Source organism: Ornithorhynchus anatinus, chromosome X1, assembly GCF_004115215.2.
Source record: "Ornithorhynchus anatinus isolate Pmale09 chromosome X1, mOrnAna1.pri.v4, whole genome shotgun sequence".
Lineage (NCBI taxonomy): Eukaryota > Metazoa > Chordata > Mammalia > Monotremata > Ornithorhynchidae > Ornithorhynchus > Ornithorhynchus anatinus.
Window position 1 is genome coordinate 83330571 of NC_041749.1, and position 25838 is coordinate 83356408.

A 25838-nucleotide genomic window follows, 5' to 3' on the forward strand; every position below is an offset into this window, starting at 1 on the left:
CAGAGCAGGGCTCTTTCCCCTGGGTCAACGGTCCGGCTTCTTTGAGTATAGAGGACAACTATATAATTTTCTAAAGATGATCATGAAGCTTGGTGAAGTGATGGAGTTGGAAGACATCAATTACTGGTACCCAAATTAATGGCTTCCCTGGTTTTCCTATTAGTAGGTACTTTCACTATCATTTGCTGAGCATTTTTGCCTTATGATGATTGAGGGATGCCATCATATTGAACTAGAAATGTTCAGGGAATACATGTATTTGTTTTCTGTACAAAACAGTGGCCGCCATGATGAAATAGGAGCATCCCTTGGCTTACGATGCAGGTGGCTGTGGCCAAGCAACTTGAATAGGCTGTTGGATGACTTTAAATATCAGCTCTTAATGGGACGTTAATCAGGATGACCTACAGTGAGGAAACCCGGTAGCTATGCATTAGCTTTAATAAAAATATATATATTTTTTTCTTTGAAACTGTTCGTGTGTCATTTCCGACCCCAAAGGCATGTGCCCCACTTCCCTGCTTCTCCATCACTGATGCTGATCTCATCAACCATTCTGTGGACAAAACAGAGGGGCAACTCGATGGTGGTGGGGCAAGCGGCAGGGCGAGGGGGCACATGGAGATCCGTTCTAGTACCAGGCACGTGTCACGTCATTCCTGCAGGGCTCGGACACGCCTCCTCCCTCAAGCGCTTAGCCCAGTGCTCGGCACACAGCAAGTGTTCAATACATTCGGATCGAATGAACAAAGGCATGCTGATGGACCGCTGGTCAGAGCAGCCCCCTTGGCTGTTTGTTCTCAGGTGATGAGATCCTCCCTCTCTCCCCGCTTTCCATGGGCCTTTGCCACCCAGGGTGGGAATTGCTGGCCAAATTCATTCATTCATTCATTCAATAGTATTGAGCACTTACTATGTACAGAGCACCGTACTAAGCGCTTGGAAGCCAAATCGTCTCAGCCGCCATATTCTCCCCCGTCTTCCACCCCACGGGCACCCCTGGCCCGGAGCAGGGACTGCAAACGGACAAGGGGAGCCTCAGGACACCTGGTTCAAGGATCTGCTATGTGACTCCTCCTCCCTCCCCCCCCACCTTCCCCCACTTGGTGGCCACCAAGGTGAGGAACTGCCCAGTCAACCAGCCGTCAAGGGTAAGGAACTGCCGACTGGGCCAGCCACTTCACTTCTCTGGGCCTCAGTGACCTCGTCTGGAAAATGGGGATTAAGATGTGAGCCCCGCGTGGGGCAACCTGATGACCTCGTATCTACCCCAGCGCTTAGAACAGTGCTTGGCACATAGTAAGCGCTTAACAAATGCCATCTTTATTATTACTATCATCAACCTGGAATAGGTGGAATTAGAAACACTTCCGTTGGTACTTTTGTACAGGTCGGGGTAGCTGTTTTGTACCTGTTGGCACCGGTAAATCCGCACTGGTTTTTATTTTATATTGATACTATTGATGCCTGTCCACTTGTTTGGCTGTCTGTCTCCCCCCTTCTAGACTGTGAGCCCGTTGCTGGATAGGGATTGTCTCTATCTGTTGCTGAATTCTACTTTCCAAGCGCTTAATACAGTGCTCTGCACACAGTAAGCCCTCAATAAATACGATGGAATGAATGAATGAATTTTTGATATTTTAACACTTACTATTGTTCTTTTTATTATTGTTCTTGAGCGACTAGGAGCTAGAAGGATTCTGAAGGTGAATTGACAGGAAAAAATATTTAGATGATAATTACGGCATTTGTTAAGCGCTTACTGTGTACCAGGCACTGTACTAACTCTCTTCCTCTCTTCAAAGCCCTACTGAGAGCTCACCTCCTCCAGGAGGCCTTCCCAGACTGAGCCCCCCCTTTCCCTCTTCTCCTCCTCCCCTCCCCATTCCCCCCCCTCCCACCCTCTGCTCTCCCCACTTCCCCTCCCATCAGCACTGCCCATATTTGTATATAGTATTTATTACTCTATTTTGTTAATGATGTGTATATCTCTATGATTCTATTTATCTTGATGATGTCTGGGCTAGAGTGCTTGTTTTGTTTTGTTCTGTTTTGCTTTGCTGTCAGTCTTCCCCATTTAGACTGTGAGTCCATTATTGGGCAGGGATTGTCTCTATCTGTTGCCGAATTGTACATTCCAAGTGCTTAGTACAGTGCTCTGCACATAGTAAGCGCTCAATAAATACTATTGAATGAATGAATACTAAGCGCTGGGGTGGATATAAGCAAATCAGGTTAGACACAGTCCCTGTCCCACATGACGCTCACAGTCTCAATCCCTATTTTACAGATGAGGTAACTGAAGCACAGAGAAGTGAAGCGACCTGCCCAAGTTCACACAGCAGTCATGGCAGAGTAAGGATTAGAACCCACGACTTTCCAACTCCCAGGCCTATCGGCTCTATCCGCTACAGCGTGGTTTTCTTAATAATAGTAATAATAATAATGATGGCATTTGTTAAGCACTTACTATGTGCAAAGCACTATTCTAAGTCCCGGGGTAGATACAAGGTAATCAGGGTGTTCCACGTAGGGCTCACAGGCTTCATCCCCATTTTACAGATGAGGGAACTGAGGCCCAGATAAGTTAAGTGACTTGCCCAAAGTCACATAGCTGACAAGTGGCAGAATAATAATAATAATAATGCTGGTATTTGTTAAGCACTTACTATGTGCAGAGCACTGTTCTAAGCGCTGGGGTAGACAGGGGAATCAGGTTGTCCCACGTGGGGCTCACAGTCTTAATCCCCATTTTACAGATGAGGTAACTGAGGCACAGAGAAGTCAAGTGACTTGCCCACAGTCACACAGCTGAGAAGTGGCAGATCCGGGACTCGAACCCACGACCTCTGACTCCCAAGCCCATGCTCTTTCCACTGAGCCACGCTATTAGAACCCACGACTCTGACTCCCAAACCCAGGCTCTTTCCACTAAGTCACGCTGCTTCTCCAAGGGGGTGGCGGTCAGCGAAGGGGTGTTCTTTACTCTGTGTATGGACATGTTCCGAGGGGGTGGCAGCAAAAGTGTGTTCTTTTTTCTCTAGGGCTACCACTGGCCGGCCTTCTTAGGAGGACCTGGGACAAATCTGCAGGTGAGGAATTTTTTCTCTGGATGGTCGTTGGAGGGGAAGAGGAAAACGGAAAATAGCATTCGAATTTTCTGGATAACAGAGGGTGAGGAGCGGGGAGAGGGGACCGTGCGGAGACAGGGGCAGAGGATGAAGAGAAGAGAGGATCAATCGATTGACCAATCAATCAATCAATCAGTCTACAACATTTATTGAGAACCTACTGTGTGCAGAGCACTATACTAAAGCACTTGGGAAAGTATAATAGAATTAGCAAACATGATTCCTGCTCTCAAGGAGCTTACCATCTATGGAGGGAGATGAACACTAAAATTACAGATAATTGGAAGTAAGAGTTATAAAGATATGTACATCAGTGCTGGGGCAGAGTGGGTATTCAAATGCTTAGGAGGCACCTTCCATACAGTGGAGCGGTGAAAATAACTCCCATTCTCTCCTAGACCCCCTCCAATCTGGCTTCCGTCCCCTCTACTCTACCGAGACTGCTCTCTCTAAGGTCAGCCGTGACCTCCTTCTTGCCAAATCCAATGGCTCCTACTCCATTCTGATCCTCCTTGACCTCTCTGCTGCCTTTGACACTGTCGACCATCCCCTCCTCCTCCATACCTTATCTCACCTTGGCTTCACGGACTCCGTCCTGTCCCGGTTCTCCTCTTACCTCTCTGGCCGGTCATTCTCGGTCTCCTTCGCGGGCGCCTCCTTCCCCTCCCATCCTTTAACTGTTGGAGTTCCTCAAGGGTCAGTTCTTGGCCCTCTTCTGTTCTCCATTTACACTCACTCCCTCGGTGAACTCATTCGCTCTCATGGCTTTGACTACCATCTCTACGCAGATGACACACGGATCTACATCTCCGCCCCTGTCCTCTCCCCCTCCCTTCAGGCTCGCATCTCCTCCTGCCTCCGGGACGTCTCCACCTGGATGTCGGCCCGCCACCTAAAACTCAACATGAGCAAGACTGAGCTCCTCATCTTCCCTCCCAAACCCGGTCCTCTCCCAGACTTCCCTATCACCGTGGATGGCAGGACCGTCCTTCCCGTCTCTCGGGCCCGCGATCTCGGTGTCGTCCTTGACTCGTCTCTCTCGTTCACCCCACACATCCTATCCGTTACCGAGACCTGCCGGTTTACAATATCGCCAAGATCCGCCCTTTCCTCTTCACCCAAACGGCTACCTTACTGCTACGGGCTCTCGTTATATCCCGGCTAGACTACCGTGTCAGCCTTCTCTCTGATCTCCCTTCCTCCTCTCTCGCCCCGCTCCGGTCTATTCTTCACTCCGCTGCCCGACTCATCTTCCCGCAGAAACGATCTGGGCATGTCACTCCCCTTCTTAAACAACTCCAGTGGTTGCCTATCGACCTCCGCTCCAAACAAAAACTCCTCACTCTAGGCTTCAAGGTTCTACATCACCTTGCCCCTTCCTACCTCTCCTCCCTTCTCTCTTTCTACCGCCCACCCCGCACGCTCCGCTCCTCTGCCGCCCACCTCCTCACTGTCCCTCGGTCTCGCCTATCCTGCCGTCGACCCCCGGGCCACATCCTCCCGCGGTCCCAGAACGCCCTCCCTCCTCACCTCTGCCAAACTGATTCTCTTCCCCTCTTCAAAACCCTACTTAAAACTCACCTCCTCCAAGAGGCCTTCCCAGACTGAGCTCCTCTTCTCCCTCTACTCCCTCTACCACCCCCCCTTCACCTCTCCGCAGCTTAACCCTCTTTTCCCCCCATCTCCCTCTGCTCTTCCCCCTCTCCCCATCCCCTCAGCACTGTACTCATCCGCTTAACCGTATATATTTTCATTACCCTATTTATTTTGTTAATAAAATGTACATCGCCTCAATTCTATTTAATTGCCATTGTTTTTATGAGATGTTCTTCCCCTTAACTCTATTTATCGCCATTGTTCTTGTCTGTCCGTCTCCCCTGATTAGACCGTAAACCCATCAAACGGCAGGGACTGACTCTATCTGTTGCCGACTTGTTCATTCCAAGGGCTTAGTACAGTGCTCTGCACATAGTAAGCGCTCAATAAATACTATTGAATGAATGAAGTGAATGAAAATCAGTGGAATGTGTGCTTACTAGATGCAGAGCACTGTACTAAATGCTGGGGAGAGTGCAATAGAGTAAGTATTCATGATCCCTGCCCTCAAGGAGTTCACAATCTAGGGGGAGGAAAACATTAAAATAAATTACAAGCAGGGGAAGCAACACAGTATAGGGTTGTGTACATAAGTGCAGTGGAGGAGAGGTGAGTATCAAAGTGCTCTTGGGGGATACAGACGAACACATAGGTGGTGCAGAAGGGAGGGAGAATAGAGTGGGGAGATGACTGATTAGTAAGGGACTTCCTGGAAGAGATACGATTTTAATTGGGCTTTGAAGAAGGGGAGAGTGGATATGAAGGGGAGGAAGTACCAAGCAAAGGGGGGAGGGTGTGAGCAAGAAGTTGGGGGCAGGCGGGGGTTGGGGGGTGGGGAGGTGGGCATACAGCAGACGAGAACGAGCCAAAGTGAGTAGATTGGTTTAGAGGAAGGAAGAGCGCGAAGCCCATTGTTGGGCAGGGATTGTCTCTATCTGTTGCCGAACTGCACATCCCAAGCGCTTATTACAGTGCTCTGCACACAGTAAGTGCTCAATAAATACGATTGAATGTATTGGATGTAGTGGGAGAAGAGTGGATTAGCAGCGTGGAGAGAACTGGTTGAGTGCCATAAAACCAGTCATCCAGAGTTTCTGCTTGATGCAGAGAGGAAAGGGCAACCACTGGAGGTGAATGAGGAATGGGGAGACATGAGCAGAATGTCGTTTTAGAAACAATGATTTTGCTGTTGCTCAGACTCTGGCTTGCGTGCAGCAGATCGTACTAATCTCATTCATTCAATAGTCTTTATTGAGCGCTTACTATGTGCAGAGCACTGTACTAAGCATGCACCAATTTAGTACTGGGAAAATGAGGGGTCGGGCCAATAGGAACCGTTTGCCGAATCACAGGGCAAATTGGTTGCCCCAATTTGCCATTTTCTAAGGACGGCCCAGCACCCCCAAAGCAAGATACCAGTGATGGGGTGGTGTGGTACAGGAAAAAGGGCAGGAGTGCAACGAGGGGTGAGACTGGGGCACATCCCCACCCTCGGGCACGGTTAATGGAAAGAGCACGGTCTTGGGAGTCAGAGGTCTTGGGTTCTAATCCCGACTCCGCCCCTTGTCCGCTGTGTAACCTTGGGCGAGTCACTTCACTTCTCTGGGCCTCAGTTCCCTCATCTGTAAACTGGGGATTAAGACTGGGAGCCCCACGAGGGGACAACCCGATGACCTGGTATCTGCTCCAGCGCTTGGAACAGTTCTTGGCACATAGGAAGGGCTTAAGAAATCCCATCGTTATCGTTTATTATTCTGGGACTCAGTTCCCTCATCTGTCAAATGGGGATTAACTGTGAGCCTCACGTGGGACAACCCGATGACCCTGTATCTCCCCCAGCGCTTAGAACGGTGCTCTGCACAGAGTAAGCGCTTAACAGATACCAACATTTACTTACTAATAAAAAACGATTTAGCGTGTGCCCTTAGCCATGCAGAAAAATCGGGGCGGTTTTTCCACCGTGGGCGTGATAGTCTCCGCCTTTTCCCGTCGACCGCGCCCCTTCTCCTCCCTTTTTCCCCTCCTCTTTTTCCTCCCTCTCCGATGAGGGAGGGGGCGGTCCGTCGCGGAGCACGCTGGGGATTGTAGTTGCGGCCTCCTTTCCGAGCGAGGGGGCGGGGAAGGCCGAAGGAGCAGGACTCTGTTTCCCGACGGCCCGTGCGGCGACGGGGGCGGGAGGGGGGGGAGGGAGAAAGAAAGAGGGTGGAAGGGGGCGGGGTAGAGAAGGCGGAACTCCAGCTGAAGATGGTGGCGCGTGCAGCGTGCTGCTCTCTTCTGTCAGTCGCCTTTCCGAACCGCGTGCCGGCCCCGTCTCCGACCCCTCCGAAGCTCGGGCCGAAACCCCGGGCCCGGTTCTGACAGCCTCCTATCGACATGCCCCGCGCCCGCAAGGGCAACGCGCCTGGGCGGAGGGGCCGGCCCCGAGCGGGGGGTGAGCGGCGGCGAGGACCCCCGAGCCCGGGATCGGGGTGGAGGGGGGGGGGGGGGAGGTCGGTCGAAGGGGCGGGAGCGCGTGAGAGGAAAGAGCGGGATTCCTTCAAAAGGCGTGCGGTCTGAGGTGGGGGGCCGAGGTGTGTGTGTGGCGGGGTTGCTTTGAGGGTCGGGGCCGAGAGGACGGAGGTGGGGGGCAGGAACCCCGGGGAGGCAGATGGCCCGACGTTTCCTCGGAGAGCGAGGGCGCAGCCCCCTCGGAGCACTGACAGGTCCGAGGATCCCAGGTAATTGGGGTCCCCACTTCGGGACGATCCCCGACCAAAGAGATCGGGGCAGACGGCCACGCGGCCGGTGAACTTGGGCGAACTTTTGGGGCCTGCCCTCCCCGTCCGCACCACGGCACGTGTCGTGGCGGCGGCGTGGGGCTGGCAACTCGTCCCCTTCTCCGGGTCCTCCCACCGGTAAACTGGTCGGACCAGGTATAGGCCTGCCCGGGAAGCTGGCTGGCTTTCCTGTCCCTTGTGGGCCAAACCCAGATCCTCCCATTTGCGGCGGCAGGGAACTAGGCGGGAGGCCAAAGTAGAGGGAAAGGTCAGTGAAGCCATCGGTCGCTGCCGGACGAGAGAGCCACCGGAGGACCGTATCTAGACATATGGGGACTGGGAGGTGTTTGAGCAACTGAAGTAGGGGAGGCCGAGTCCTGGGGCGGGAAAGCAGAACCTTATCTATAACTGCCAGGTGGCTTATGAAATGAGCTGAGGCCCCAGGCGTTCCAGAACTGCTACAATAGCATTTCTAAGGCTGAGGAAGGTAGGGGCCCAGGTTCCTGAGGGTGGTGATTCTTGGCGTGGAACCCCTCGCATTCGCGTCGACCTGTCTGATGCCTCTCACATGGTGAATCAGTCGGGCAAGCGGACCGAAGAGTCTAGGGTGCTTACAGACCTGGGTTTGTCCTGGGTTTCTATGGGTCTACACAGACTCCTTGCCTTTTCCCATCTCCTTTCGGTCAGTCAACCGATCAGTCGTATTTATCGAGTGCTTGATATGTGCAGAGCCCCCCAGCTGTCCGTCTGGTGGTTTGGGAGGGCCGTCGTTCCCCCACAGAGAGGGGCTTTTGCTTCCCAAGGGGGTTTCCGTCCCCAAGGCAAGATGTATCAGTAGCTCTAGGACGAGGCTCTTAATTCCTTTTTTTTGTTTTCCTCCTTGCTTCCAGTGGAGGCTGATCCTACAGACAGCGAGCACCTTCTACTCTGTGTCTGGCCCATCAGTGCCACAGGCTGCGAGAGAAAATCTGTTTTGCTTCCAGGGTTGCTCTAAAGGCTTTCCCCATCACGGGGGGGCTCCTGTTTCTCAGTGTCTGCTGCCCTGTGAGCTGCAGGCTGGCCTTTGGCTACCCCTTAAGTGGGGGCAGAGCAGGGAATGACTGCCTTCTCTTCAACCATGATCCCGAAGTACTAGAGAAGCACTTGTTCAACCCTGTAACCCTTTAGGTTGCATCAGTTTTGAGAACAGTTTTGTGGAACCAGTAGTGTTAGCACAAGGCAGAGCTCAGATTGGGTCACTCAATCGATTAATGGTATTTATTGCGCACTTACTGTGTGCGGAATACTTTACTAAGGGCTTGGGAGTGGACAGTGCAACACAGTTGGTAAACACCTTCCCTCCCCTAAGGAATTTACCATCTAGCGGGGGAGACAGACATTAAAATACATTACAGATCTATCTCTGTAATGTGTTTATCTCTATCTGTCTCTATATGTTGTTTCTGTTGCCAAATTGTACTTTCCAAGCACTAAGTAAAGTGCTCTGCACACAGTAAGCACTCAATAATTATGAATTAATGAATGAATTGAATGAATTACAGACATGTACAGAAGCGCTGTGGGGCAGAGGTTGGGGTGAATATCAAGTGCTTAAAGGGGACAGATCCAAATGTATAGGTGAGGGAGTAGGGGAAATAAGGGCTTAGTTGGGAAAGGTCTCTTGGAGGAGATGTGCTTTTACTAAGGTTTTGAAGGTGTGGAGAGTGGTGCTTTGTCAGATATTAAGCGGGTGGGAGTTCCAGGCCAGAGGGAAGACATGGGCGAGGCCTTGGCAGCAAGATAGATGAGATGGAGGTACAGTGAGTAGGTTGGCGTTACAGGAGCTATGTGGGCTGGGTTGTAGGAGAGCAGTGAGGTAAGGTAGGAAGGAGTGAGCTGGTTGTGGGCTTAAAGCAGATGGTAAGGAGTTTCTGTTTGCTATGGAGGTGGATGGGCAACTGCTAGAGGTTCTTGAGGAGTGGAGAGATGTGGACTGAACAGTTTTTTCAGAAAAATGATCCGGGCAGCAGAGTGAAGAGTGGACTGGAGTGGGGAGAGACAGGAGTTAGCGAAGAGGCTGATAACAGTAGTCAAGGTGGGATATGGTGATCAATCAGTGGGATTTATTGAGCACTTACTGTGTGCAGAGCACTGTACCGAGCTCTTGGGAGAGTATAATACAACTGAGAAGCAGTGTGGCTAAGTGGAAAGAATACGGCCCTGGGAGTCAGGACAGAGTTGCTAATCCCAGCTCCACCAGTTGCCTGCTGTGTGACCTTGAACAAGTCATTTAACTTCTCCGTGACTCAGTTTCCTCATCTGTAAAATGGGGATTGCTAACAAGACAATCTGGTTGGACAGTCCCTGTCCCACATGGGGCTCACATTGTAGGTAGGAGGGAGAACAGGTATTGAATCCCCGTTTTTCAGATGAGGGAACTGAGATACAGAGGAGTTGTGACTTGTTCAAGGTCACACAACAGACAAGTAGCAGAACCAGAATTAGAACCCAGGTCCTCTGACTCATGGGCCCATGCTCTTTCCTTGTTCCCTTTCCATGTTGTTTTATCCCTGTTCTCCCAGCTCAGGAGCTCTTTAACGACTGAGTCTGAAGCCTCAGAACTGACCTCTGCTTCTCAGAAGCTTCTCTGGGCTCATGTCCAATATTTGAGTACAGTTTGCGGGTCCAAGTCCAACTGGCTTGCAGACTCCCTCTCCCTCCACCCCCTCCCTGTCTCAAAATCTGGAGAGACTCACACACCCCCCCCCTTCCTCCTGCCAATACTTCCATGGCTCTCCCATTTTAGGCCGGAGAAACACTGTCACATGGGCTTAGGACAGGCTGTGGGAGCCAAACCCTTTGGACTAGGCTTGGGTGCCCCCCTACAGCCTCTCCCTTTTGGGAGCCATAGCATGGTGGGCCCCGGAACAGAAATGAATAGGACAAAGCCAGAAGTGGACTGAATTCCATTTCTAAGGGGCATTGTGATGCATGGTAGAACCCTTGGAAATTAGGTTCTAGACCAGTTTTGGCTTGGTGTGGCACACTTCCAGTTGGGTAGCACTCTTACTGCCAATCTGACAGGCTGGGTCAGAACCCAGATTTCAGTTTTGGGCAAGGCTCTTCTGTGGCATCTGGGTGATTTTTCTGCAAGTGTGATGAGTTTGTTGGTGCATGGCAGTTGCCTTATGGACTGTTGGAGTCGATAGTCCTGGCAGCCTTCGGAGTTGCCTGGTCTGCATGAATTCCTTTCCAGGGAAGCTGTAGGCTCCCCTTCCTCCAGCCCCTTTTGCCCTCTTCCCCTCCCCTTGCTCACCTTCCTCCCCAGTCCCTGGAAACGGAACTTGGTCTTAACCAGGCCCGGTGTTTGGTTGGGTCTAGGTGAGGTATGTCCAATCTACGCCAGGCTCAACCAGGGTGCCTATACTAACACTAGAACAACAAGATGGATTCTAGGAAGGCAGCCGACGCGTCTCCCAGACCCCTAGGAGCAGCTGTTCAGGGGGAGGAGGAGCCATTACTGAAAACTGCTCCTGAGTGTACCTCTTCATCTGGGACAGATTCCCAGAGCAGAGAAAGGCAAGGTAAGGAGTTCCCTGCCCTCAGCAGATTAATAATGGGAACAGTGCCTGATTTTCCTCCCCTCAAAGTCCAGGCACATCCCTCTATTTCCTTTTGCCCAGACCCTTGCTCCCCAGTTTCTTCTACCCTTCTTGCTCTAAGCCTGTTCGCTGTCTGTTGAGAAGGAGCAGTTGGTGAGTTAAGTCCTCAATAGTCCTGCAACTCGTCTTCCTGGCATTCAGGGAGAGGAAATAGGTGGGATGATGACTCTCTGGGCCTGAGGTGAAAAGAGTCTGGGCCTACTGGCAAGAAGATCTTGTCTCTCTGCCAGCAGCAGTTTGTCCTGGCAAGCCTAAGTACCTTTGTTAACCTCTTAGTAGAACACCCCATCACTGACTGCAAAGCTCCGATCGATAGTAGGATCCTGAGCTGGTCGACAACATAGGGAAGAGGAGTGGCTGGGATGAGGGCAGAAGTTGGGGTGGGGAGGGAGGGAGGATGACGGGGATTGGGAAAGGAGGTGAGGAGGAATGGGAAGGAGATGGAGATAGGTGATTCTTGGCCTCTGGGCCTCAGATGACCTCTTAGTGATGAGCGTAAGAGGGGGAAAGTGGGCATGAATGTCTGTGACACCCTCTCAGCTCTTCAGCTGCAGGATGTCAGGAGAAACTAAACCCACATGGGTCACTGGGATTAAGGGGATTAAGGGGATAGAGGCCAGATTTGTCTTCTCAGACCCCAGGCCGCCCATAGGTCGGTCCAGTGTTCCTACTCCTTGCCAACATAGGAGTTTGCAGCTCCGGGTCCTTGCTTCAGGTCTGTAGAATCACGGTTGATCGGAGATTCTCTTTGGCGCTTTGAAATGTCTGTTGGGGAGTCTCCCTGAGAAGTACCCCCAGGTGGTTTTAGGGGTTGGATCCAGAGAATGGAGGGGGAAATGAGAGGGAATTGCCTGATCCCCAGGGCTGACCCTCCGGCCTTGCCACCCCGACTTTCCCAGGAGCTCGGAGCAACGTCCAGCCTGAGTCTCCGTCCAGCGACGATGAGGCGGCCAGTGAGGTGTTGAGTCACTACAGTAGCACCAGTGAGGTAGCCAGCGTCACGGAGGAGAGCTCTGGTGAGGAGGGGTCATAGCGGGGGGGGAAAGGGGGAGGGAGCAGTGAAATACGCCTCCCCATGCCCTTTTTTATTCCCTTGCTCTATCTTCCTAAGATGGCAGAAGAGACAGATGGTGCCAGGCTCTGCCACCCTCTGATGGCCCAGCTGCCTGCTCGTTGTGTTGGTGGGGAGGAAGTTCTGCTCTGCCCTGCACTGCTGGTGCCCCTTCTCCTGGTTTGGAGAGGGGGAGGGCTTTAGCTGGGAGTGACATGGCTTGTTTGGTGGTTGCAGGCAATGATGTGGTGGATGATCAGGCCCAACAAGAGGAGCTAGAAGAGAAGCTGAAAGAGTGCATTGATAATGTGACTGACAAGAGGTATAGGGCAGCTCTCAGCCTCCCACCCCCTTTCCCCGCTCCTCAGCTTAGTGGGATTGTCCTGGATCGGACTGAGGAGGCCACTGCAGGCTGAGGCAGAGGGAGAAAAGACTTCTTCACTCACAGACTGTGATCCCTTCACTCCCAGCATATTTGTGTCTGGGTTGGTCCTCTCTCCGCCCTGTCTGAAGATGGCACCAGCTGGGTGGTAGCAGTGGCCCAGCATTTTTTCTTGGGTGCAGCAGCCCGAGAAGGCAGATTTCCCTCCCTCCATGGCTGGTCCTTTTCCCCAACACCTCAGCCGTGAGAGGTTTTCTCCCCCGGCCCCTGTCCTAATGCCAAATTTGCCTCTGGGATCTGCCCGTGTGTGTCTTTTGGCCTGGATTGGTTTCCAGGTGCCTCTGGAATAAATCAGGTGCTAAAGAAAGAGGTATGGAGGTGGTGGTGGTGGTGGTAGTGGTGGGTTGGGGGTGAGACCTGGGGTTGCCCTCAAACTCTTTTCTCCCCCCAGCGCCAAGACCCGGCAGGCGGCCCTGGAGAGTCTGCGTCTGGCCTTCTTGTCTCATGTGCTCTCCGACCTCCTGTTGGACTGGCGCCTCACCCTCACTGACTCCCTCGAGAAGTGCCTCAAGAAAGGTCCGCCTGGCTCTTGGTCTCTCAGTCCATCTGTCTGTCTCATCCCTGGCCAGGCACCCTCTTCCCACTCTGTATTCCAAGCGGGAAATCAAGACAGCCTGGTGCCCAAAGCTGGGTCCCGGAATCAGGAATGGCTGCTGGGAGAACAGATTGGGTTGTATGGTTGGTGATGTAGGGGTGGGGGAATGGACTCCCCAAGGCTGGTGGCTTGCCTCGTGATCTCAAGCTTGACAGTGGCCTGGTTGGTTCCTTCCCGTTGCTGCAGGTAAAGGAGAAGAACAGTCTCTTGCTGCTTCTGTGCTAACCCTTCTGTGCCTTCAGTTGGGCTCAGGGCCTGAAGGGGAGGAGCTTTTTCATAGACTCCGACCCCTGCTCATCTCCATCCTCACGGACCCCTCAGCCAGCCTTGGTGCCCGAAATAGTGTGAGTTTTGACCTCTCCCCCAAACTCCTCCCCCTCCCTCCCACATCACCCTTCCTTTCTCTTAGCCTCGGGAAGCCAACTGCCTTAGGGCCCCAGATGCCCCAGTTAGCATTATCAGGCCCTGACTTGGGGCACGGAAGGGTGGGAATGCTCTCTCCTCAAGGAAGGGAGGTTTTTAAAGTGACGGAGTGCCGATCCCCATGCATCCTGATGCCTTAGGCCCTGGTGGGGATTACTGCATGGAAGGAGGTAGATTTGTCGCTGCCCAGAGGGAGGCCGCATGAGCCCCTGTGTGACCCTGGCCTCGGTGGGCCTGGGAAAGACAAGGACGTAGGCTGGCTCTTCCCCTCCCAGCGGCTTGCGATTAAGGTGGGTGCCAAGTTGAGAGGTCAAGAGGAGTCAAAGCTCTGGTTTTGTGCATCCCGAGCTGGATGTGTGGAGAATTGCTAATTGCTCAGGCTGGGCCTTGGAGACTGGGGACCTGACCTGTCGGGGACTTCCCGGGGAGTATGTTTCTGGGAATCCCCTCCCCAACCCCCTCTTCTCCACAGTGTGCCACAGCCCTGGGGATGTGCTGTTTCATTGCTGCTGTTGAAGTAGAGGTGAGTGAGCACAGCTCCTTAGTATACATGACTCCCTCCCCACTCACTGTACCTAGTGGTCTGCTGAGAAGTTGCCAAGGCAAGTGCATTTTCGCCCCTACCCCCTCCCTTCTGAGCTTTGCCTGGTCTCCCCTTTTGGACCTCGAGGGACATGAGCCAGACCAGCCAACTGTGTGGTCCTGCAGCCTCTGCTCCCTCAGAGGAAGAGAGACCTGCCACAGGAAGCAGAGGCCATGGGGCCTGCAAAACCCAGGTCTTGGGAAGTGGGCAGCTGTCCCTGGATCCCTACCCTGATCCCCCAGGCACCCCTATCCTCCTACAGGACCTCATCTCGTGCCTCACCTGCCTAGAGGCCACCTTCACTGGGGCTTGTGGGGAGGAGGGGACTGTGGCCCTGACCCCGCTCCAGCCACTGCACTGCTGTGCCCTCCAGGCCTGGGCCCTCCTCCTTACCATCTGTCCCAGCTCCCACATCCAAAGAGTCCTGCGCAGGTACGTAGACCTCCAGTTCGGAAGGCAGTCTAGGAGATGGTTGGCAAGAGCTAGCTGAGGAACCTGAAGCCTCCCTTCTCCATCACTCTCCTCTCTCCCCCCTCCCCTTCCCTCTACCCTTTCCAGTACTCTCCCACCCCTATCCATTGATCTCTCCTTTCCCTCCTCCCTACCCCCTCTCCTCGCTTGTGCTGTGACTGCTCGGTTAACCTCCATGCCACTTGCAGACATCCCCTCGAGACATGGGTTTGGTTCCCTCATTTTGAGGAAAATAAGTTGTGTCTCAGCTCCTCAGGACTGTGGAAGGTTGGGGGCATGTAGCTGGCAGAGGAGTGATGGTGATTGCCGCATCTCAGCAGGCGGCAGTTCGGAAGCCTTTTGGAAGCTCCACTTGATGCAGCGGGCGACTATCCCCTTTCCTCCTAGGGACTGCCTGGTTTCCTGAGTACAACTCACAGGAGCAGCCTGTGAAAGCTTAGAGGCTCAGGCGCCTGTTGATCTCCCGTTTCCCCACAGCTCCTCCGAGTTTGAGCTTCGGCACACCGAGTCCACCCCTAGACTGATTGGTGGTATGAAGTTGGCATAGGGAGAGGACCAGAACGAAATTACCAGTTCTTTGGGAACTCCCTGTAATGGTTTGTTCCCAGGTGGTGCCTTGCTTGTGGGTGGCACCCCAGGGATACCCAGGTGAGGCTGACCTCTTTCCCCCTTGCGGGGACCCCTCCCCAATTCTGTGTTCCCTTTTCCTCCAACAGTCAAATGGCCCAGTTGCCCCGGCTCCTCTCCAGTGACAACGTGCACCTGCGCATTGTAGCAGGGGAGACCATAGCTCTGCTGTTTGAGTTGGGCCGGGACCTGGAGGTACGGGGTGGGTAGGGTGTGGTGAAGGTGTGAGGGCCAGATTGGTGGGTGTAAGGGGCTGGTTCTTGTCTGGTTCTGGGAGGTGGGAGTGACCCAAGGAGCAGCTGTGTGACTTTGGGCAAGTCACTTAACTTCTCTGTGCCTCAGTTACCTCATCTGGAAAATGGGGATTAAAACTGTGAGCTCATTGTGGGACAACCTGATTACCTTGTTAGAACAGTGCTTGGCACATAGTAAGCGCTTAACAAATACCAACATTATCATCATCATCATTATTATTATTATTATTATTATTAAATGCCTTGGCAGATAGGCATCTGGGGTGGGATGATCAGGGCTGCTTCCCACGCAGTTGGGTGGGAGGTGGAGGAGCTGAGTCGGAAGGTGAGGCCCTTCTCAGCCCTCCTCTATCCCCAGGAGGATTTTCCGTACGAGGACACCGACTCACTGTGCAGTATGCTCCGGGACCTGGCCACTGACAGCAACAAGTACCGTGCCAAGGCTGACCGGCGTAGGCAGCGCTCCGTCATCCGTGATGTCCTCCACTTCATCGAGGTGGGGCTTCCCTCCAGCCCTTAGAGAAGGGGACTCTTCCACCCCCTACCCTCTCTCGGACTCTGGGCCGGGGACCTGCTTGGGACTCCAGAACTCGGATCCTACCACCCATCAGCCTTCCCCCACCTCGACCCTCAAAACCAGCCTGAGACCTGCAGTAAGACTGGGGACTCCTGGGTCCTCCTTGCTAGGGACTGTCTGACTGTTCTGCTTCTCAATGTGGCTCCACAGAATGGGGAGTGTCATGAGGAGACAATCAAGTTTGGGATGGAGTGTATGTACGTGGGTAGCTGGGCCCGCCGCCGCACCTACACCGCTTTCAAGGAAGCCCTGGGCTCCGGGGTCGGCCATCACCTGCAGGTTTGAGGGCCCCAGGTGGTGGGGCAGAGGTGGAGGGAGGTTGGCTCACCACAGCAGGGCAGGGGGCAGGATGGGGACGCCTTTCTATCCTGGAGCCAGTGCCCGGCGATGGCTGTGGTTCTTTTTCTGTCGTGCCCAACTGCCCTTTCCTGCTTCTCCCAGAACAACGGACTGCTCCGTGACGTCTTCGATCTGGGCCCCGTGTTGGTGCACGATGCTGCTGCCATCAAAGCCAACAAAATCTCCCGCTTTGAGAAGGTGTGAGAATGAATCTCCTCATTCATATCCTAACCTTCCCCCTTCCCCCCAACCAACTGCCGGTTTCCCTTCTTCCCATCCTTGCCTCTAGCCCCAGACCTTTGCCCAATGATGAACACTGAGATTTATCAGGAATGGAGAGGCCTGGGGACTAAGTGGAATCCCCACCCTTCTCTATCCTCATTTCTTGAGGATAGGTGCTTGTTTCTCCTAGCATCCCTGGTGCACTGTCCCAGGGGACCGGGGGTGGGACAGCGGGCCTGAACCATCCATTGTTCTCCCTCCTCCCTTCCTCTCTATTGCCCTGGCCTGAGACTGAGCTGCACCTCTCTCTTTCCCATTCTCCCGTTCCAGCACCTTTACAACTCTGCTGCCTTCAAAGCCCGGACAAAGGCACGCAACCGTGTGAGGGACAAGCGAGCGGATGTCCTGTGAGTGGAGACCCTCAGCAGCCCCTTGGGGCTGGATGAGAGGGTTCCACTCCCTATCCCTGGTTTTTTGTTGGTCAGTGTAAAGACAATGCTGCAACACTATCTTCCATGTGGCCTGGTTCCCTGGGGCCACTGTTTTATTTTTTTTTTTTAACAACAAAACCAAATAGAGGTATGGGGAGGGGATGGGAAAGGATGGAAAGACTGCCTCAGAATTGCCGGAACGTCCCTATTTAAAGGGAGGTTTTAGGCACCTTCTTCCCCCCCACGGCCCCTTTTACTTCTCCCTCCCCTCTACCCTTCTCTCTGGCCAAGGTGCTCTTAGACCTGTGGACTTACCCCCTGGTTCCTCCCTCGCCTGGTTGAAATGGATGTGAATATAGGCTGTAATGAAAAAGGTGGAATTGGAAATCCCCATCCTATGGAGTGGGGATATGTCAGGGGAGGGTGTCTTGGATTTCTGTTTCTGCCCCTCTCCATCCATCTGTTGGTTAAATGCCCTCTGCAAGCATGACAGGGACATCCTCTCCTCCAGGGCCCAGATAGACCTCAGAGAAGGCCCCAGCTAGGGTGGAGCAGAGGTTTCTGACAGTCAGGCTGGTCTCCCGACCTCCAACACTGACATATGTTTATGTTGATCTTATAAGATTAATTTTGGAAATAATTAGAAAGAAAACACTCAGACCACCTGCTGCCTTCTGTCCTGGTCGGTGCTGCCAGTGACTCATTCGCTGGAGTCTCTAGAAACCAAGCATTCTGGTTTTCAACTACAAGGTGAAGTCAAGGCCCCCCTTTCATCTCATCATTGCCTAGCGAGGAGGTCAAAGAAGTGATCGCCCTCCCTTACCCTAGGAGGAGGATGTTTGCTAATCCTTTCTTCTCCCCTTCTCCCTCTACGCCAACCCCCCCTTAGCTTGCGGGAGGGGACGGCAATTCAACTCTCTAGAGTTTCTGTTCCTAAGGCCAAGGGTGCTCTGTGGTGTTCTGGGGAGGAGCACGTATTTGTATTGATTTCCAGATTGCAGTGGGGGCAAGCATGGCCAGATGTTAGCATACAGAGGGACCCACCCCCTCCTCAGCTCAACGGAGGCTCAGGAGCCCTAGCCCTCTCCCCATTTCCCGCTTCCAGGAGTTATTTGGATGGAGCCACTGGAAACTGGGAAAGGTGTCCCTCTCCTATCCCTCCTCCTTTGGTGTGTTTCACTAAGCCGTCAGTATTCCTCCTCCCCCTCCATTCCTGCCCTTGCTTCCTTGCTCCTCTGCTGACTTCCTTCAGAGTAGTGTGCCAGGGTGGCTTCCAAGTCATTTTACCTTATTCCTCCAGCCCTTCTTGGTTCCTCCCAGCTAAACTGAGCTCCAGCCCACGTGGCAGGCCCTGGAAAGCGAGAGGAAAGCCGACCCTCTCGCCTCTGCAGGCCTCCTCGTCTTCCCTCGGTGTAAGGGACTTTGAACCTCTGGAGCAGGAGGCTTGGTTAGTCAGGTTGGGTCAGGGAAGGGGGGAGAGTAGTTATTTTGGGAAAATGAGGCTGCCTACTCAGACAGTGCCACGCTATCTGGGCAATGCAGACGGTGTGGGGTCGGGGGAGTCACTGGGGCCAAGGAGGGATGATGACGGGAGCGAAAAGAGCAGCACCGCAGCGGGGCTCTGCTTCTCCCCAGCCAGGGACCAGGCAAGCTGGGCTGTTTGGGCCCTTCCTTGTCTTCCCGAGATGCTCTGTGGGCTCTAGGCCCCTCGCCCCTTCTGCACAGCCCCTCGGGGACCAGGGATGGGGCTCGGGCCACAGGGATAATCTGGGGCCAGGGCAAGAAGGCCGGTTTACAGTCAGGGCCTGGGTCGGTCGGTGCTGGTTGAGCCTGAGCTCTATCCCCTGCCCTGCCTTGAGACGAAAAGGACGAACCTGTTTGGTAGCTGGTTGTTGGTTTGGCCAGCCTTACCGGGCCCCCGGGATCAGGATCGCCATGTGAAAGGGCCAGGTGCAGAGGCCGTCTGCAGTTTATTTATACAAAAATCACCCATGGCAAGAAGCGGATAGAGGCATAGGGATGGTGGTGGGGGAGGGGGATGATGGGCAAGAGGGGCAGGCATCTGCACCCTCCGCATGGAGGAGGGGGATAGATTGCAGGACCGGAACCCGAAAGCAGGCTCTAATCTGCTCCCACGAATCCCACCTCTACCCAGGGTATATGTGGGGCGGCCACCACCCCCAGCAGAGGCAAGTGGGAGAGGTCCTCGGCCCCGGCCGGTCTGTGCTGGGTGGAGGTGGGGGAACCGGTGGGGGAAGGGTGTCTTAGCTGAGACCTCGGGCTTCGCTGGCATTGAGCCGTCTCCACTGGCTGAGACTAGCCAGCCGCAACTTCAGCACCATCTCCTCCTGGGCCTGCAGCGCGTGGGCCACGACCCGCAGGGACTCGCTCTGCAGCACTGGGGGGAGGGGGAGAGGCCTCATGGGGACCCACCCCCCATTTTCCTGTGCATTCCACCTTCTCAGCCTGGAGAGCCTTCCTGCTCTCCTGTTCCCTCTCTTCCCCCACTCTGTCCAAGTCTCCCACAGGCACCCATTTTCACTCTTCCCGTGCCCCCTCCCCCCCACGGTGCCGCATACCACTCAGGTAGACAGCCAGGATGGCAAGGGCCAGGCAAGTGAACACCAACAGAGCCAGGAGCAGCAGGAAGGCCCCACGCCCTTGGGCAGGGCTGCAGCCGGCCTGGGTACAGAGTGATGGCGGTAGAACGCCCATCAGTTCCTCCCACTGCTGGGTGGCTGGGTCCTCCTCACCCAGGTAGGAATGCAGGGGGCCTGGGAGGGACAGACAAGGATCAAAAAACACCTTCCCTGGACACACGTTCCCCCAGGGGCATATCAGAGGCCCCTTAACCCCCGGGGGCCTGGAAGGGCAGCATAGGCATTACCTCCGCTGTGCAGATCGCTGATGGACTCCACGGGGTGCAGGCTGACCTCTGCCAAATGGCTTTGGGGCAGGGGGACCCTGCTCCCTGGACTCACCGTAATAGGCTGCATGGCATCTGTTGGGGGGGAAGAGAGAAGCAGCCCTCTAGTGTCCACCTTCTCCTTCCTGCAGGACCTCTGTACTGGGGTACATGAATCTCCACCTGGTCATTTTCTCTTCCCTCTCGGTATACCTGCAGCCAGGGTGCCTGTAGCTTTTCTCTCTCTCCCCCCTGCTGGCCTCACTGCCTGGACAGGCTCTTTCCCCATGGGCTCCCTTGCCTCTTCTCCCTGGGACCTTCCTGTCCCAGGTGGCAATAAACCCTGGGCTCAGGGCTACCCTCCAGTAAGGGCACTGCCCAGAAGCTGGGGGCACGTGGCCCTTGTAGTTTGTAGCCTCCAGCGAGTTGAGTTGCAGTGCAGCAGCTAGAGCAGCAAGGGAGAGTTTGTTTACCCTCAGGGCTGCGGGGGAAAAGGCAGAGGAAGAGGGTCAAAGAGAATGCCCGGAGCCCCTAGAGGTAGCCTTTCCCTTCACAGGAGCTGGGGAGCTGAGCCTAGAGCAAGAAAGGACCATTCTCATGTTTACATAGGCAGTGGAGGAACCCAGCAATCTTCTGACCAGGGCCTTGCCCAGACTGCCCATAACTTCAGGGGCTAGCCTTTAGACCGGCCACGCTGTCCTCCCTGCCCTCGATCAGTAAGGAGACTCAAGGGGCGGTAAGTTCCCCATTTAGATATTCCATTTATTTCATCCTCTCCGTCTAATGGAGAGGAAGCTCAAGCAGACCAGTCTAGCCCCACTGCAGGGAAAGCAAGTTCCATGATGACACCCCCTTCCGATGACCAAAATTCAGCCCATTTCCCTGGGACCTCCCAGTCAGCCCAGGTGTCCTTGCAGATGGGGTAGGATCGGAAGGAACACAGATGCTAGAGATTGAGTCTAGAATGCTATGCCTCCAGCTGTCTGGTTGTCAGACTCCTCCCCTGTTCCTTGAAGGTAGTTACCCCATCCTCACACTCATTGCCGTCACCCTCCCCCCACCCAACACAAGCATACTCACACACACATATGGAGAAGCAGCGTGGCTTAATGGAAAGAGCACGGGCTCAGGAGTCAGAGGTTGTGGGTTCTAATTCTGGCTCTGCCACTTAGCTGTGTGACTTTGGGTGAGTCACTTAGCTTCTCTGTGCCTCAGTTACCTCATCTATAAAATGGGGATTAAGACCGAGCCCCACGTGGGGGGCTGATTACCAGGACCTGATTACCTTGTATCGACACCAGCTCTTAGAACAGTGCTTGGCACATAGTAAGCACTTAACAAATGCCATTATTATTATTAATGTCCCTAATAGGAAGGCAAGGAGCAGAGCTAGGAATGGAAGCCAGGCTTGCTCACTCCCAGCACCAGGATCAGACTGGACCCAGGATTGAGTTTCCAGGCCCCAGAGCAGCTAATCCCTGGAGTTTGAAGCTGACGGTGTGCAGTGGGAGGGCTGTGCTAGCTAGACCCAGGGTCGAGGAGAACACCCCCTTGGCTTTTGCAAGGGTTGCAGTGGAAAGCAAAGGCAGCTAGGGTCAAAGGCAAGTTGCCTGCTCACCACCCTCCACCCCAACCCTTAGGAAAGGGAGGGGAGGGCCTTCTTCCATACTTGGCCCCTCCAATTTGCAGCTTTAATACCCTGGCCCAGCACAAATGCCCAGGAGACAACCCTCCTCCCAGCAGCTTCCCCCCCTGCCCCCAGCATCCCTTCAAGCCACCCCAGCACCAAGATCATGAAATCCCATAATAAATCAAATGCTCACCTCTGGAAATACCTGGGGCTGAATCGTTCCAGCTTATCCCCTCCCCGCTAGTCCTCCAGTTTCTCCAAACAGTGGGGACCTGGCCAGTTCCCACCCCCATCAACCCCTTACCTTCTCCAGCTTCCTCAGGCATGGCCGGAGGCCCTGCAAGCAGTGAGGCTAGGTGAGTGGGCACCGACTGGGTCATGGGGTGGAAAGGGGGAGGAGTGTAAGTGGCCGGCAGCCGCCTCAAGTCCCATCAGCTGAGTTGGGTCACGGCTGCCTGTGCCCAGGGCCTAGCTGCCTCGGCCCAAAATAGGCATGAGCTCAGCCTGAGGGGGCGGGGGGATATATTTAGAGGGTTGGGAACTAAGATGGGCGGGCAGAGCTAAAATCCCTGGAGAAGAAGCACCAGAGATGGGAGGGCAAGTGACGCCTGATGGAGCAGGGGAACAGCCAGGTTCCGGGGACACCTTTGCCATGCCTCTCCGAGTGGCACTTACTCTGACATTTTGGCTCCCCCATCAGGGCCTGCACCACTTTCAACACCCCCACCCCACCCATTTCTCAAGGTGTGTACTCCCACCTGGGTTCAGTACCCACCTACTCCTTCCTCCCAGCTTTTCCACTGTGCTATGTCACCTGGCCCACAGATTGCATTCCTGATCTGAAGTTGCTTTCACCTCTCAACCACACCCTTTTTCCTTCTACATTTGCCCCCAAGTGCAATTAGCGTGCCACTTAGGTAGCCAGAGTTTCCTAAGGCCCTCAAAATAGGTTCCTGATCTGGAACCACTGCATTCCCATAAGATGTGGGCCCTCAGGGAAGCGAATCAGCAAAATTGCTTGAGGGCCCCATTAGGCTATTTCATCTGCTACAATCTAGGGTCACAATCATCTACTGACCCCCTGTTTCCACTCCCCGTTTCTTGAGTGAGTTGATACCCAGTTCATCTTTCTGTCTTCCCAACACCCAAATCCACAGTGCAGCACCCTCATTGTGGTGCACTGTGTTTTCCACCCCCAGCCCCACCACCAGTATCAGCCCCGCTTTCCCCACCTCTAGCCAAGACCACAGAGAAGCAAAGGTCCTTCCCGACTAATCACCTGTGTTTTATTGTGTTAACTTAGTACACTTCTTCTGGGGTCCCCCGCCCCCACCTTCTTTCCAGTCTTCCCCATCCCTCTCCTCTCTAGCCTAAGGGGAGAGGTGCATCCCCACCACAGTCCCTTAGACGTTTCCAGGCTTGAGGCAGATCCCAAGAGGAGAGATGGGTGTGAGCCAGGAGCCTGCCCCCTCTAGAGCCCCTGGTGCCGTGGGGGGATGGAGGCCGTATCTTCCCCACTATTTCTCCATTTGGGCCCAATCAATGTCCAGTCCGATGGGCAAGGGGAAATGACTGCCTGGGGCACCTCGAGGGCCCTAGGGTAGGGAGTACTTGGACAGTGCCAGTTGCCCTGTCTCCCCCTGCCATTGGCTCAACTTGGGCCTCAGCAATTCATCCCACTTGGCCGTTCCAAACCATCAGGTATGAGGCCAGAGCCCTATTGGCAAGGACTTCAGGCTCATTCCCCCCACCCCCCACCCCCACTTTCCCTCTCCATGGCAGGATGCCCCTCAGCCCTCCCCCATGGAGTTACATTCATCGGTTACAGTTTGTTAATAAATATATCAGTGGTTGCACCTCCCCCTCACCCCAGGCTCCTTGGGGTTGGGGAGGGCTCCCAGGTCCAGTCCCTTGCTTTGATCAAGTTCTCCCTTCCCCCCCACTCCCACCCCAGCAAGACTGGGAAGCCCTCCCTAGGGAATGTGGCTTACCAGTGGCAAGTGAGGGCAGTGCTCTCCCCTCTGGCACCTTGGTCCCTCGATTGCCCATCCCTCCCCCGCCCCCCCCCTCCCCCAACCCCCAGTCTCAGTGGCTGCAGGGCCCTGGGCGGGATCGATCACCAGCGGATGGCGCTGCGAGGCCCCCTCTCAGCCCGAGGCTCGGGGTGGGTCCGGCGGTTCCGTCCCTTGCGCTTCTCCAGGTGCTTCCACTTGTGCCCATGAGGCCGAGGCCCAGCTGGCTGGAGCCCGGGCGGCGGGAGCTGGAACTCTTTGCGACTCCACAGCTGCTCACACATCTGGCCCATGCTACCCACCGGCTCCACCAGCTGCAGGAAGTCCCGGTACCACAGCTTGTGACTGGCGGGGGACGTGGCTCCAGGGCCCAGCAACTCCTCCCGGGCTAACTGCTCAGCGTGGCGGGTCCCCAGCACAGTCAGGGCCAGGCGGCGCAATGGCTGGGTGAAGCTGTGCTCCTGGGTGTGGCAGTGATAGACCCCAGCATCCAGACGTCCCAAGCTCCGCAGCAAGATGCCCCGCTCGGTCTGTACCACCCGCTCATCCAGGTGCACCTGGCAGGGAGACAGTGTGGGGGTTATCACTTAGGCTTATGAGGCTCAGAGTGGAAGGACCAGGTGGAAAATAATAATAACAATAATTGTATTTGTTAATAATAATGATGGTATTTGTTAAATGCTTACTCTGTGCAAAGCACTGTTCTAAGTGCTGGGGGGGATACAAGGTGATCAGGTGTCCCACGTGCGGCTCACAGTCTTAATCCCCATTTTACAGATTTTACAGATGAAGTAACTGAGGCCCAGAGAAGTTAAGTGATTTGCCCAAAGTCACACAACTGACAAGCGACAGAGCCGGGATTAGAACCCTTACCCTCTGACTCCCAAGCCCATGCTCCTTCCACTGAGTCATGCTGCTTCTCTGTTTAGCGCTTACTATATGCCAAGCACTGTACTAAATGCTAGGGTAGTTATATGATAATCAGATCCCAAGTGGGGCTCACATTCTAAGTAGAAGGGAGAGCAGGAAGAGAGATTACTTGGGAAGGCAACAGTAATAATAATAGTAGGTATAATGTGGTATTGGTGCAGTGCTATGTGCCAAGCACCACACAAAACACTGGGGCAGATACAGGATAAATGGGGCAGATACAGTCCCTGCCCCACACGGAGCTCACAGTGGATGGGAGAGGGAGCTCAGGTATAGAGAGCTTCTTCTGGGGGAAAGACCAGGAAGAAGGAGGAGGTGGAAAAAAAAGGTAGAGGGGGTTTTGGAGAAGAGATGAGGGCTGGGGCTGGGGAGCTCACCGGGACACGGGGGCTGTCATTACTGCGTTGGTAAGTCCACAGTACTTGGGCCTGGAGTGACCTGGGCTGGCACTCCAGGAAAGCACTGCTGCCCTCCACCCCAAACACCTTCTTCTCCAGCAGGGTCAGGCGGGGAGGATCTGGGGAAGGAGAATGGGAGGGTTAGTTTGGCCCTCACCAGGATTCAGGGGGAAAGGAGTAAGCCCAGGAAAGGGGTGGAAGGGAAGAACAGAGGAGAAAGAGGATGACAAAGAGGGCCATTCCCAAGGGAGAAGGGGACCTTGCCAAAACAAAGGGTTGGGTGGTGATGGAGGTGCCCAGGGCAGGCTTCTGACTGAGGGAAACCATCACTTCTGGGAACCGGGGAGTGGGGGCGGTCGCCCGGGACTTTCCGAAGATGGGGACGGGATGGGATGGACAGAGGTGGTTTGTTGAGAGGGGTAGGTAGAAGTCAGAATTTCGGACCCAAGCTCTCTAGGGCGCTCGATCAAGGGGTGATGGTGGCAGTGGAGAAACACTTGTGCGAAATGCTGCACATGACATGTTACCTGTGATGTGTGCGCGTGCCCAGTATGACCTGATGGCATTCATTCATTCATTAGGTCGTCTTTCTCGAGCGCTTACTGTGTGCAAAGCACTGTACTAAGCGCCTGGGAGAGTACCCTACAACAACAGACACATTCCCCGCCCATAACGAGCTCGGGCATCACACAGAGTTGGGGGGTGGACCTTTCGGCCCTGACTTAGAGTGGCGGAATGTCTGAAGCTGGCCCTGAGAGTGCCAAGAGAACAGGAGGGTATTTGGGGGAGGGGAGGACACTCAGGAGATAAAGAGTTCCTGAAAG

At 54.4% G+C, this 25838-nt stretch overlaps 3 protein-coding genes across 8 annotated transcripts in view; 1 reads left to right on the forward strand and 2 right to left on the reverse strand.

The window, feature by feature from the left end:
* The first annotated feature begins 6960 nt into the window (after positions 1-6960).
* Positions 6961-17217, forward strand: IFRD2 (interferon related developmental regulator 2). 2 transcript variants are annotated; one of them, XM_029050198.1, is made up of 12 exons: positions 6961-7158; positions 12024-12140; positions 12413-12497; positions 13009-13133; positions 13399-13556; positions 14108-14158; positions 14481-14650; positions 15406-15511; positions 15929-16066; positions 16298-16426; positions 16589-16684; positions 17039-17217. In XM_029050198.1, exons 1-12 carry the CDS (start codon positions 7101-7103, stop codon positions 17117-17119), a joined length of 1314 nt encoding a protein of 437 aa, XP_028906031.1. In that variant the 5' UTR covers positions 6961-7100; the 3' UTR covers positions 17120-17217. The 2 variants fall into 2 exon arrangements, with proteins under 2 accessions (XP_028906031.1, XP_001508967.1); XM_001508917.5 differs by lacking the exon at positions 6961-7158 and adding an exon at positions 10282-11046.
* Positions 17218-19092: 1875 nt separating this feature from the next.
* On the reverse strand, positions 19093-22000 carry LSMEM2 (leucine rich single-pass membrane protein 2). Its single transcript, XM_039910267.1, has 5 exons — positions 21979-22000; positions 20346-20525; positions 20027-20140; positions 19719-19913; positions 19093-19537 (listed from the first exon to the last, which is right to left on the reverse strand). Exons 1-5 carry the CDS (start codon positions 21998-22000, stop codon positions 19404-19406), a joined length of 645 nt encoding a protein of 214 aa, XP_039766201.1. The 3' UTR covers positions 19093-19403.
* Positions 22001-23742: 1742 nt separating this feature from the next.
* SEMA3B (semaphorin 3B) overlaps positions 23743-25838 on the reverse strand; it is a 43882-nt gene continuing 41786 nt past the window's right edge. For all 5 annotated transcript variants that reach the window (XM_029050193.1, XM_029050194.2, XM_029050195.2 and 2 more), the window contains 2 exons: positions 24994-25133; positions 23743-24243 (listed from right to left, as the gene is read on the reverse strand). In XM_029050193.1, the coding sequence (XP_028906026.1) occupies positions 23791-24243; positions 24994-25133 (593 nt within the window). In that variant the 3' untranslated portion in view covers positions 23743-23790. The remainder of the gene's footprint in view (positions 24244-24993; positions 25134-25838) is intronic.

Excerpts from the sequence above, each read along its gene's own strand:
- LSMEM2 (XM_039910267.1), bottom strand. The coding sequence starts at position 22,000 with ATGCCTGAGGAAGCTGGAGAAG. Across the intron at positions 20,141-20,345 it reads GAAGGTCCCAGGGAGAAGAG|ATGCCATGCAGCCTATTACG; the intron begins GCAAGGGAGCCC and ends CCCCCCCAACAG. Across the intron at positions 19,538-19,718 it reads CCTGGCTGTCTACCTGAGTG|TGCTGCAGAGCGAGTCCCTG; the intron begins GTATGCGGCACC and ends CCCTCCCCCCAG.
- IFRD2 (XM_001508917.5), top strand. The coding sequence starts at position 10,908 with ATGGATTCTAGGAAGGCAGCCGACGCGTCTCCCAGACCCCTAGGAGCA. Across the intron at positions 13,134-13,398 it reads CGAGAAGTGCCTCAAGAAAG|GTAAAGGAGAAGAACAGTCT; the intron begins GTCCGCCTGGCT and ends CCGTTGCTGCAG. Across the intron at positions 16,067-16,297 it reads ATGTCCTCCACTTCATCGAG|AATGGGGAGTGTCATGAGGA; the intron begins GTGGGGCTTCCC and ends GTGGCTCCACAG.